Genomic DNA, 10,911 nt, shown 5'->3' on the forward strand with positions numbered 1-10,911 from the left:
AGTTTCTTTAATTAAAAGTCGCCGTGCAACGCACGAGCTCTTAAAGGCTAGTATACTTATATATTTAAAAGTCAACTTTGGTCAGCGCCCGTCTTAGTCCCTGTCTCTACCCCGTCTCGAACGTCTCGACCTTTTTAAGACCCGACTGTCTCGAAACCGTTTCACTCTTTTAAAGCCGAGCTGAGTCTAACTCCAAGTGACCTGTGCAACTCAAATACTTGAAGTGCCCTAACCTAAACTTTAGCCAATTCAAACACTTGTACCTGAAGCGGGAAACACACACAATCCTCCTCCTTCTAAAAGCCAAACATGAAGAACAAGAAACTTAACAACAACAACAACAACAAGACTGTTGCAGATGCTAATATGGTAACCAAATCCAACAAAAGAACACGTCAATCAAAACCTAAACAAGATTCTACAATCAACGACATAGAAGATGCTCTTAAATTTAATCAACACCAAGTTAACAAAATCAGGGCATCGTTGTTAAAATGGTACGGTGATAACAAACGAGACCTTCCATGGCGTAGAATCAACTCTGATGATGATGTTGATATTGATGTAAAAGCATATGCTGTATGGGTTTCTGAAATCATGCTTCAACAAACTAGGGTTCAAACTGTTATTGATTATTTCAATCGATGGATTCAGAAATGGCCCTCTGTTCATCACCTAGCTCAAGCTTCTATTGAGGTAGTACAAATTATTATTTTCATTATTATTAGTTTTTATGCTTAATGCAAATTGTTATAGTTATGTCTTGTTCCCTAGGGTTAAGATTAGGGGAAAATATGCCACAAAAGATAATTATAAATTAAAAAATTTTAAAACTTCTAAGTGATAAATTCTGTATATTTAGGGATTATTTACACTGAAATTACACTTTTTATTTTGTTTACAATTATTGTAGTATTTATTTTTTTTCAATATTTTAAATTTTTTTTTTCTTCAGGAGGTGAATGAGATGTGGGCAGGATTGGGTTATTACAGACGGGCACGATTCTTGTTGGAGGTTAGTTTCATTTTCTTCAATTTTGTGCTCGATACTTCGATTAAACTTGTAATTTGAAATTAATATTATTGTTATTTGTATTTGTATGTTAGGGAGCAAAAATGATTGTTGAAGAAGGAGGTCGATTTCCTAGATCGGTGAATGATCTTCGTAAGGTTAAAGGAATAGGAGAATACACAGCTGGTGCAATCGCCTCTATAGCTTTCAACGAGGTTAGTAATTAGAAAACTAATTCTTCCATTTCTTGTTTTTTGTACGCGTTTGTAATTTTTAACACATGTTATTAATCTAGGCAGTACCTGTGGTTGACGGAAATGTTATTAGGCTGATTGCTAGATTAAAGACAATATCTGCAAACCCTAAAGACAACACAACTGTCAAAAACATCTGGTTTGTTTACTTTTCATATACATCTCCTGTTTCAGATAACGTGCGATTGATGTTTCAAAGATGATATTTTAACAGGAGACTAGCGGGGCAATTAGTTGATCCTATTAGGCCGGGTGATTTCAACCAGGCACTTATGGAACTCGGTGCAACATTATGTACTCCGTTGAGCCCTAATTGTTCATCCTGCCCGGTTTTTGATCAATGTAGTGCGCTTTCAGAGTCCAAAAATAACCCATCAGTACTCGTTACTAATTATCCAACTAAAGTGGCGAAGGTGAAACAAAGGCGGGATTTTTCGGCCGTTAGTGTAGTTGAAATATTAGAAGAAGGTGAAGAAAGTAAAGTGAATAATTGTGATGATTTGGGAAATAATAAGTTTTTATTAGTTAAGAGACCTGAAGGGGGTTTACTTGCTGGTCTTTGGGAGTTTCCGTCGGTTTCTTTAAATGGTGAAGCTGATTTGGTTACAAGGAGATTGGCTGTTGATGATTTTTTGAAAAAATCATTCGGTTTGAAGCTTAATAGGAAGTCGAATATTGTTACAAGAGAAGAAGTGGGAGAATATGTACATATTTTTACTCACATTCGTCTCAAGATGTATATCGAGCTACTGGTTCTACGCTCACAAGGTATATTTTATTTTTAATGTTTATTTAATAGAAATGGGTAAAAAAGAAAAGCTATAAAGAAAACGAACAATGGGCTGAAAGTTGCCTAACTCGTGCTTATAATGTCTACAACCTCCTAAATCCTAACAATCTTGTTTTACAAACATGTAGTTGTCTAGGCTAATTTTTGTTATTGTTTGGTTACAGATTTGAACAGGACGAACGACAAAGGACTCGTGTCTTATAAGTATGTAGATACCAAAACCATTGAGACCCTGGGATTATCAACTGGAGTTAGAAAGGTAAACATGTTTTTATATTCATTATTACTAATTACTAATTTTTGTGCTTTGAATTTATATGGTTCACTGAGTGATGAAAGATGATGTTTAATTATAGTCTTTGACAAACGCAATATGAATATACACAGGCTTACGATATGGTCCAAAAGTTTAAACAGAGTAGAGCAAGTCTCGTATCAAGATAAACCGGACGTGATCACACTAGGAAACCTGGCCAGCGTGCAAATTTTGCTTCTCAAAACGGTTTCCAGTTGAAGTTATTTGTTGCTTGAATGTAATGTATGTGACACACTTTGTTGGTAGTCATATTTCAAATTTTATGTTATAAAATTACTAGATAGGAAATTTGGCTAGAATTACACCTCATGTACAAAATGGTTCAAAAGAGGAGACCAATTGGAATGTTGCTACTTATCGATATTAAAAGAAGATGTTCGTTTGTGTTACGTATTATTAAAAGGAATAGTCCCACATAGGTTGCAAATAAATGTGATGAAAAATATTTAAATGGTATTTCGACTTAACCTGTTGCCGGTCTAGTAACGTGGACTTATGATCCAAATTGAGGCATCATCCTTATTGAAGGATGACTTTCCTGAACTGAAGCTCAAATCATGTCTACAAGGATGACTTTCCTGAACTGAAGCTCAAATCATGTCTACAAATTAATCAGGATAAAGCTCAAATGGCTGAACTCAAAAAGATTCATGAACTACAAATTAGTTAGGATTCACTAATGTTCAATCCTAACAATAACTTTTTATATTAAATGATTTATAATACTTTTTATATTTTATGATCTATAATACTTTTTATTTTTATGTTCTATAGTACTTTTTATATTTTATGATCTAAAAATGTATAAGGATATTAAGGATTAAGGATATTTATTAAAATTGAAAGAGAAATAATAACAAACTCTGTTTTATACGTTCAGGATGATTTAAAGTATGTTATGTAGCTACTTACAAATTTATAAAATTAACACATCTACCTTTGAAAAGGTATGGAAAGTTTATTAGCACAAAAAAAAGTACTGTAATATCATTTGTTATAATTGGGAATCCGACTTACTTTGTGAGACGACTAGTCCCGGGACAATTACTCGAGTTGCTGGTAACCATGACCAAATAAAATCAGATAATACTTTTTTCTGTTTTATAAACTAAAATATGTAACGCTTTTTATTTAAATTAAATAGAAAATAATAACAGGTTTTGTTTTATAAAACCTATTGTTTTATAAAACCTATAAGTTCAAGTTGATTTAAAATAACTTGCTCTTGTGTGTGTCAAACTATAGTTGTACTATGAACTACAGTTAACCTTTTCCCTGTTGATGTCGTGGTTTATGTTATCGTGTATGCTTTCACACCTTATCTATGAGATTTTGACACATGAACACCAAATCTACAGTTTATACTCTTTTGGATGTTATGTAATGTGTTCGCATAAAATAGGTATGCTAGTCGAGTTCTCGCATCACATCTCCTTATCAATCGTGCTGATTAGTGTGGGCTTGGTGTTCGTCACCTTAAATAAAAGTGACTTAGGGATAAAATTTTTGCTTCAATGTAATGTATGTTGATCCACTTTGTTGGTAGTCATCTTCTTTACTACATCAAAGCTTCTGTTATAAAATCACTAGATAGGAAGTTTGGCTAGAAATTACACTTCATGTACTCAATTGGTCAGATCAGATGGGGAGAACAATTGGAATTTTGCCATCTATCGATACTGAAAGAAGATATTCATTTGTGTTGAGTCACATTATATCTCTCTCTCTTTTCTTTTTTTTTTCTTTCTTTTTTTTGAAAATTTTCTTGGTTGGTACATGCATAGCAAAGGTAGCTCTTTTCTGTTACAGAACTGATTGTTGATTAATCACCTAACATATTTATTCTACATTTTGATGCCACACAAAGTGCAGTTGATACCACAAATAAGAGAATTAATAGAAGAACAGAATAGTGAACAAAAAGAAACAGGGCTGGTTCTCTTTTAGCTGTGTATGATGTAAAAAGAATATTCATTACAGTTTTCCATTTCAATTAACACAAAAGGCTCAACAAAGTCAAGTAATTATAATTAATAACAATAAAAATAGACAAAAAGAAGAAAGGTTGCTGATACTTTTTTGAGAACCAAAACAGCCAAATCCAAAGCAATGTACAATTAACTACCATCACTGCCTCTTGAATTGACCACTGGAGCTCCTGAAAAAGGGCATACACACACACACAAAAAAGGGCAAAAAAGAATTTGCAGAGCACAATCATCATTCATGTAGAATGATTGATACATGCAACAATCTTACTCAACATCAACAAATAATTTCCCACCTTCCATTGACACTAATTTACAACAAACATCGAGTCCGCTTATCCCATCCCTGGAGCTCACATGAGATCTTTGCTCGACGGAAGAATGCAAGGGAGATGTATATAATAATACGAACATCCTGTGCATATCTTTTTCCACAAACATTTTGTGCATTTATGGCTTCAAAAATTAAACAAACATCATTGTCACCACACTTAGAAGAGCTCCTCTGAATTAAATTTGTTCCAAGCCTCCTGTTACATGTTAATCGAACTCAAAATTATGACACATTGAATGCTAAAACTGTGAACATATACTATTCTACTTCCTCATCCCCGTAGAACTTGCAATAATGTCAACAAAAAGTGTTTGATTATTACGTAAGTAAATAAAATAACAGAAAGAGGATACCCTACAAGATTAATTATAATTATGATGAGTCCTAAGGGTGGAATTTTTGACCAATTGGGTCAATTTGGGTAGTGTCTTATCTCAAAGAGATCAAACTAAACAATTTTAGCTAAAAGCTGGAAACATATCAAATGGACAGAATGTGCTGAAAATATGTGAGTATATTTGAACCGTATATAATGTCTTAGAAATTGCTCCAAATTTGATATATAATTTTGTATTACTCAGATTTTACAAGTTAATTATAAAAGCTTATGTAATGTGATAGAAACATGTGCTCCTGGGTGGACGTGCTAAAATTAACGCGGGTAAACCCAAACCTGCTTTGACCAACTCGCGGAAAAGAAAAAAGAACCAGCCTAGCAAATATTAATTGAAAATACAACAAGTTAGTTATTACTTCATATATGGCTAGGTAACACAAAAGGTAAACAGAAGATAACACTATGTTGAAAAAATATGAGAAGTACCTTTCTGTTACCATTTTTCAGTTAAAAGAACTAAATGACTTGTACTATTATATGACAAAAGCTGGGCTACACACACACACACACGATATGTTGACTACAAAAGTGTAGAAAACAGAACGAAAGAAACTATTATTTTTTTTTTTTTTTTTTTTTTTTGTAATCAAGATTTGGACAACTAGTAAATAGTCTTTGAGTATTAGAATAATCAAGAAGTACTAAAATAAAGGTACCGAATGGCTAATTACTTGGATGATCTTGAAATATTAAAATTGGAACACAAGTGTGTACCTTAAGCAGATCAAACACCTTTTCGGCAACATATTTCTGTTGAAGATTTGCTCCTTTTTGCTGTACCTTGTCAGGATGAATGCACAAAGTTGCCTTTCTATATGCCTTTTTCACATTCGCACCAGTTATCAAATCTGTCAATGAAACAGGCTGCCAACCACATCCAGGCCATAAAACCTGATAATAAAAAAGATAGCATTGATGAAAGATGGAGTCTCACTAAAAACTTGTTTCACAAGCTATTTAGTACAAATGCTTGTATTGGAACACATGCATTATGAGTAATCAACAATAGTTTATTACAATACTGCGCCAATCTAGTTTTAAAGGTGCTGAACCGTGTACTGTCCTAAATTAGATCATAGTGGAACCACACATGTTCAGTTTCAAGCTAAACATAACTTCATTGTTGTGCGTAAATGGCAGAAATCGGGAGGTCGGGTAGCAGGCGAAAACAGGTTTGGGTCAAAACGAGATTTCTCAAGACGGGTCATGGTGTGTTGGGTTGACACACACTTTTGTGCGTATTTTTTTCAGAAAAAAAACATAATAAGATTTTAGACATGATTACAAAACTCGTTTACCTTTTATCTATTTTTCAGTTTGGCTTGTCCGAACAGTAAGTAGATAAAACCATAACCCAATTCGACCTTTTAGCTATTTTTCAGTTTGGCTTGTCCGAACAGTAAGTAGATAAAACCATAACCCAATTCGACTCATTCCAAAATTGCAAAATACCAGTTTGTCAAAATGGAGTCTGGTAAAGCTAGTTAATCTAATTAAGTATGACACAACCTTTACCACTACAAATTTGAAGTTTTCAATGTAGTGATTTATAAGTCGAATCTACACAACACAAAACTTTAGCAAAGAGATGCGATTACATACATATTGTAACGTAGATAACAGGGCGCGCAAATTTCCTTCTTTCCCTGCAGCCCAACGTTTGATCTCGATATCTAGAGTTTCGCCAATCCTCTGTGATGAACACATAAATATATGATATGCATGAGAAACGGTTACATCTAAAGTAATCCCCATACTAGAAGTTAAAGCAAGGCAAATGCATGCTCAGGTAAAGAATGCTGAAGCTTGTGATGCACAAAAAGAAGAGATGCCAGAATGATACTCACACTTCTTTCGTCCTGTTCCCTTTGGGATTGGAGATCACGACTGTTCTTTTCAGCCAGTGCTTTAGCCTAACCATTAAATACTCAATAATCAGAACTAAGAGTCATGTATCATATATCATATAAGTATATAAAAATAAGATTATGAAAAAATCACATACCGCACGCTCCTGAGTTCGTTGTTGTCTTTCCAGCCTGGCTCTTCTTCTTTCTTCTGTCTCACCTTCAACTTCTTGGAAGCCTCCAGCAGATGATGGAGCAGCTTTTAGAAAGAAAAGGACTATTAGTGAACAGTAAATCTAAGAGAAAAATCATCACTAAGAGCCGGTGCTTTTTAGGATCGTATAGCCCAAACACAATGTCGCCCAAGAGTCCATCCTTTTTAAAAACAATTGGTGATAGAATGACTTCCCCTTCGACTTATATACATACATTTGTTTTGTCCCATGACCAATGTGGGACTTTGGTTTGCACCCTTACAGTGGTTGGGGCCTGAAATCGTTGAAAAAGGTCGTAGATTCAAATGCTGAGGTGGCCAGGGAAGAGTTTGAAAACGATCACTGATTTATACAGCTAGGCGGCATATAGAGTAAAAATAATCCCCCTCCCGGGTAACCCGAAAAGGGAAAACCTCTCCGCTTTACTTTTCTAGTAAAAATAAGAGGATAAGCACGATTGTATTAGCTCCATTTGAAACATGTCTAAACTATACCTCCAAATATTGAGCTAAGATCGTCAACAATGCTGGTGGTGGAAGATGCTTTTCTGATATTTGAGGATCCTCCAGTGGTGGAAGTCCTCTGGGAAACATCATGTCCCTGTCTGTTCTGGGTTGGCGGATCAGGTGCAGGGTCCTGCATCGCATATAAAACATTGCTCAGAAGATTATATACATACATAATGAGGTTAAAGGTGGCAAGATGGATGGGAATGACGGTGGGTTACGGGTCAAATTGGGTTTGAGTTGAAATAAGCCATTGTACACAAACGCTTTGTAAATTTTTACAAGAACTTCTATAAATACTTGACACGTTAATCAAGTTTAACAAATTAAAATCATTAAGTAAATAACGATCTACATGACCGTGTGCAAAATAAATAACCTCTTGACAGCTTCAAAACAGGTTCAGCTCATTTGGTTCATTCCTGTTAATACTCATAATCTTGTATTTATCCCATTAAACACGTTTGAGATAAAACACAACCCAAATCGACTCATTCATAAGTTACTAGGTCAAAATTCCCATAATTAAAAACGTAAATAATACACCATTTACTACTTACAGAAGAAGTTGCCCTCGGTCTTGGCGCACTGCTTGCTCTGGAGCTGAAGAATGAGTCAAGGTCATTATCATTCTTCTGTTGGTTCATTCTGGCGGCGGCAGCAGCCCGATCTCGAGCACCTGCAGCAGCTCTCTCTCGAGCCTCAGCATTAACCCTTTCAACAGCAGCACGTTCTGCTCTACGCCTTGCATCTGCTTCAGCCCTTGCAACAGCGGCTTTCTCTCTCGCTGCTTTCTCCCTGGCTTCGGCAGCAGCCCTTTCGCTGGCTTCTGATGAAGCACGTTCCCTTGCTTCTGCAGCAGCTCGTTCTGCTCTTTCTCTTGCATCAATAGCTGCCCTTTCACGTGCCTCAGCTTGAGCTCTCTGCACTGCAGCTCGTTCAGCCTTTAAACGAGCTTCAGCAGATGCTTTCTCGCGTGCCTCTGATGCTGCCCTTTCACGAGCTTCTCGTGTAGCCCTTTCAACAGCTTGTCTACCCTTTTCCCTTTCAACTCTACTTTTCTCTATCTCTTGTTGGCGCTTTGTCTCTTCTTCGATAGACATTTCATCTTTTTGTGGCTTCACAGTTTCTTTATCTCTAGAAGCCTTTGCATATTCTTTTTCCCTTACTTCCTTTGCATGCCTAAATTTTGCCTCTGCCCTATCCATAGCATCCTTCATTGCAGCAGCAGCCGAGTTTGAATCCATCTCTTCACCATATTTGGCATCGTCATTGTTCTCACCATTTCCTGTGGTCCCACCCATGGCAAAATTCTCAAACTCATCCAATGGAGAGGCCATTGCACTCTTGGTTGGTGATTGAAACGGGTTGAAACTTTTTGAGTATTTTGGTGAAGAAGCAGAGTAATCATTCCCGAATGTTCGGGACCCACTTCTAGACTTAGAAGCACGTGTTGGTATCGGAGGGGGAAGTCTTGAAGGTGGAGGAGCTCTGGTAGGTTGTGTGAATAAAGGTATCTCTGACACAGTGAGCCATATATCATCAACTGGCTGCGCATGTTCTTCTGATGACGGAGACCTATCCGCTTGATAATTTGACTCTGTATACGAAGGTGGTGATGTGGCACGATTAATAGATCCATGAGAAGACTTGTAAACAGGTGGCATGTCAAAAACAGGTTGCTTAAATTCTTGAAATTCTTCTACAGGTGACTTTTGTGATTGGCTTGCAGAATATTTCATAGAAGATTTCTCGGTTGGCTCTGTCCGAGTTGAACTTCTTGGCCTGCCCATACCAGATCCTTCTTTAGAAGGACTCCGATCCTTTCCCTTACTATTAGTCTCACTTGAAAATGCAGGTGCACGCTTACCAAATCCATGAAGAGGATCTAAATCATCAAACATATTGCTATTTACTGACGATCTTCCAGCATTTGTGCTTCGTGATTTGCTGACTTTGTAAATAGGCTCCAATGGATCAATAAAAACACCCTGAGAAGAAGTGACTGGCGTTGACGTCGACTCTAGAACAACAAATGGATCATCCATTGCATTAGAAGTTTTCTTTGTATTGTCACTTGATACTGGTGCTGACTCTGAATTTGATCTGTGAAAAGATAATAATATTTAAACTCGATATTTAATTCAACTTTCACCGGCATAAACCCAACCATTATGAATAATCAAATATTATAAAGATAAAATAGAAATAATAAATAATTTAAAGTACTCTGGGAACAGATAAATTTTGAAGAGGATAAGTGTGTGGTAAAAACTAATTCGAGGGTAAGGAATTCCCTAAAGATACACCATTCATGTAATTACTTGCAGTTCAAATTCGTGAAAGTAGCAACATAATTTAATACGTTTAGCAGGTATGCAACACATCAAGATTGACAAACATACGAAAACCCTCACATGCTCAAGTTAAATGATATTCTTACAAGTAAAGCTGAGTCAGATAGGCGGTCATGCCGCCTAATCTCGATAAATTAACAATTTTGTGTCAGCCACGGAGCACTCAATCCATTCACTAACAGTTTCGTCCCAACTATGGGTAAATGTCCTTATTAAATAAACATATACTTTGCTTAAACCAACAGTATTTGGCTCAAACAACAAAGATCCTCTAAGAAAACCTCGATCTCCATGCCTGAATACACATTGACAACTATCCACCCATCTGAGACGGTCAACAAGCTAATATGCCAATCACATCTCTTTTGCAACACAAGTAAATGAATAATACAGTACATATTTAGTGCGCATTTCAACTTCAACATATATGTTCAAAATTATTGTTTTTTATTCACATCATCTTAGTTAAAATATAAAGTTAACTAAAGTCGAGTTTTAGAGTATATTTGTCATCCTTTCTGGTTAAAGGAGTTCTTAGCAAGCATCAACACAAGACTCTAAACTTTCAAAAATCTTCAATAAGGTCTCACTTACACACACTTTGAACCGTTAAACATCTTCATGTACATTAATATACGGCCGACCTGAGCTCACTATTCTGTTTTCAATTCTACATGTATGATTGGCTCTATTCTACTTTCCAAATTTAAGTCTAGAGAGTTGAGGGAACGTGAAAAAAATTTGTCTATATATCTATGCGCTCGTTATCTATAGTCTATAACTAGTTATAAAGCATTTTACATGACAGTTATTATCTTAGCATCTTTATCTAATTATAAATATCATATACCTTATCCTTCCAAATTACATCTTACGGGTAAAAGCAAATGGTAAA

General features: G+C 35.8%; 2 protein-coding genes across 2 annotated transcripts in view; one reads left to right on the forward strand and one right to left on the reverse strand.

Annotated features, from left to right (window-relative positions):
* Window positions 1-270: 270 nt before the first annotated feature.
* On the forward strand, window positions 271-2,739 carry LOC139882928 (adenine DNA glycosylase-like). Its single transcript, XM_071867177.1, has 7 exons — window positions 271-696; window positions 956-1,015; window positions 1,108-1,227; window positions 1,308-1,405; window positions 1,481-2,034; window positions 2,221-2,315; window positions 2,444-2,739. Exons 1-7 carry the CDS (start codon window positions 310-312, stop codon window positions 2,498-2,500), a joined length of 1,371 nt encoding a protein of 456 aa, XP_071723278.1. The 5' UTR covers window positions 271-309; the 3' UTR covers window positions 2,501-2,739.
* A 1,566-nt stretch (window positions 2,740-4,305) lies between these two features.
* The window catches only part of LOC139882938 (auxilin-related protein 2-like), an 8,268-nt gene continuing 1,662 nt past the window's right edge, over window positions 4,306-10,911 (reverse strand). The window contains exons 2-8 of the mRNA XM_071867188.1: window positions 8,220-9,765; window positions 7,648-7,789; window positions 7,097-7,197; window positions 6,939-7,004; window positions 6,694-6,783; window positions 5,806-5,982; window positions 4,306-4,890 (exon numbers count right to left, since the gene is read on the reverse strand). Of these exons, the coding sequence (XP_071723289.1) occupies window positions 4,852-4,890; window positions 5,806-5,982; window positions 6,694-6,783; window positions 6,939-7,004; window positions 7,097-7,197; window positions 7,648-7,789; window positions 8,220-9,765 (2,161 nt within the window). The 3' untranslated portion in view covers window positions 4,306-4,851. The remainder of the gene's footprint in view (window positions 4,891-5,805; window positions 5,983-6,693; window positions 6,784-6,938; window positions 7,005-7,096; window positions 7,198-7,647; window positions 7,790-8,219; window positions 9,766-10,911) is intronic.

This window comes from Rutidosis leptorrhynchoides, chromosome 1, assembly GCF_046630445.1.
Source record: "Rutidosis leptorrhynchoides isolate AG116_Rl617_1_P2 chromosome 1, CSIRO_AGI_Rlap_v1, whole genome shotgun sequence".
NCBI classification, from domain to species: domain Eukaryota; kingdom Viridiplantae; phylum Streptophyta; class Magnoliopsida; order Asterales; family Asteraceae; genus Rutidosis; species Rutidosis leptorrhynchoides.

Bases quoted from the DNA above. Each gene is read 5' to 3' on its own strand.
- LOC139882928 (XM_071867177.1), top strand. From the start codon at position 310: ATGAAGAACAAGAAACTTAACAACAACAACAACAACAAGACTGTTGCA. The intron at 1,406-1,480 runs GTTTGTTTACTT...ATATTTTAACAG, and splicing joins ACAACTGTCAAAAACATCTG to GAGACTAGCGGGGCAATTAG. The intron at 2,035-2,220 runs GTATATTTTATT...GTTTGGTTACAG, and splicing joins ACTGGTTCTACGCTCACAAG to ATTTGAACAGGACGAACGAC.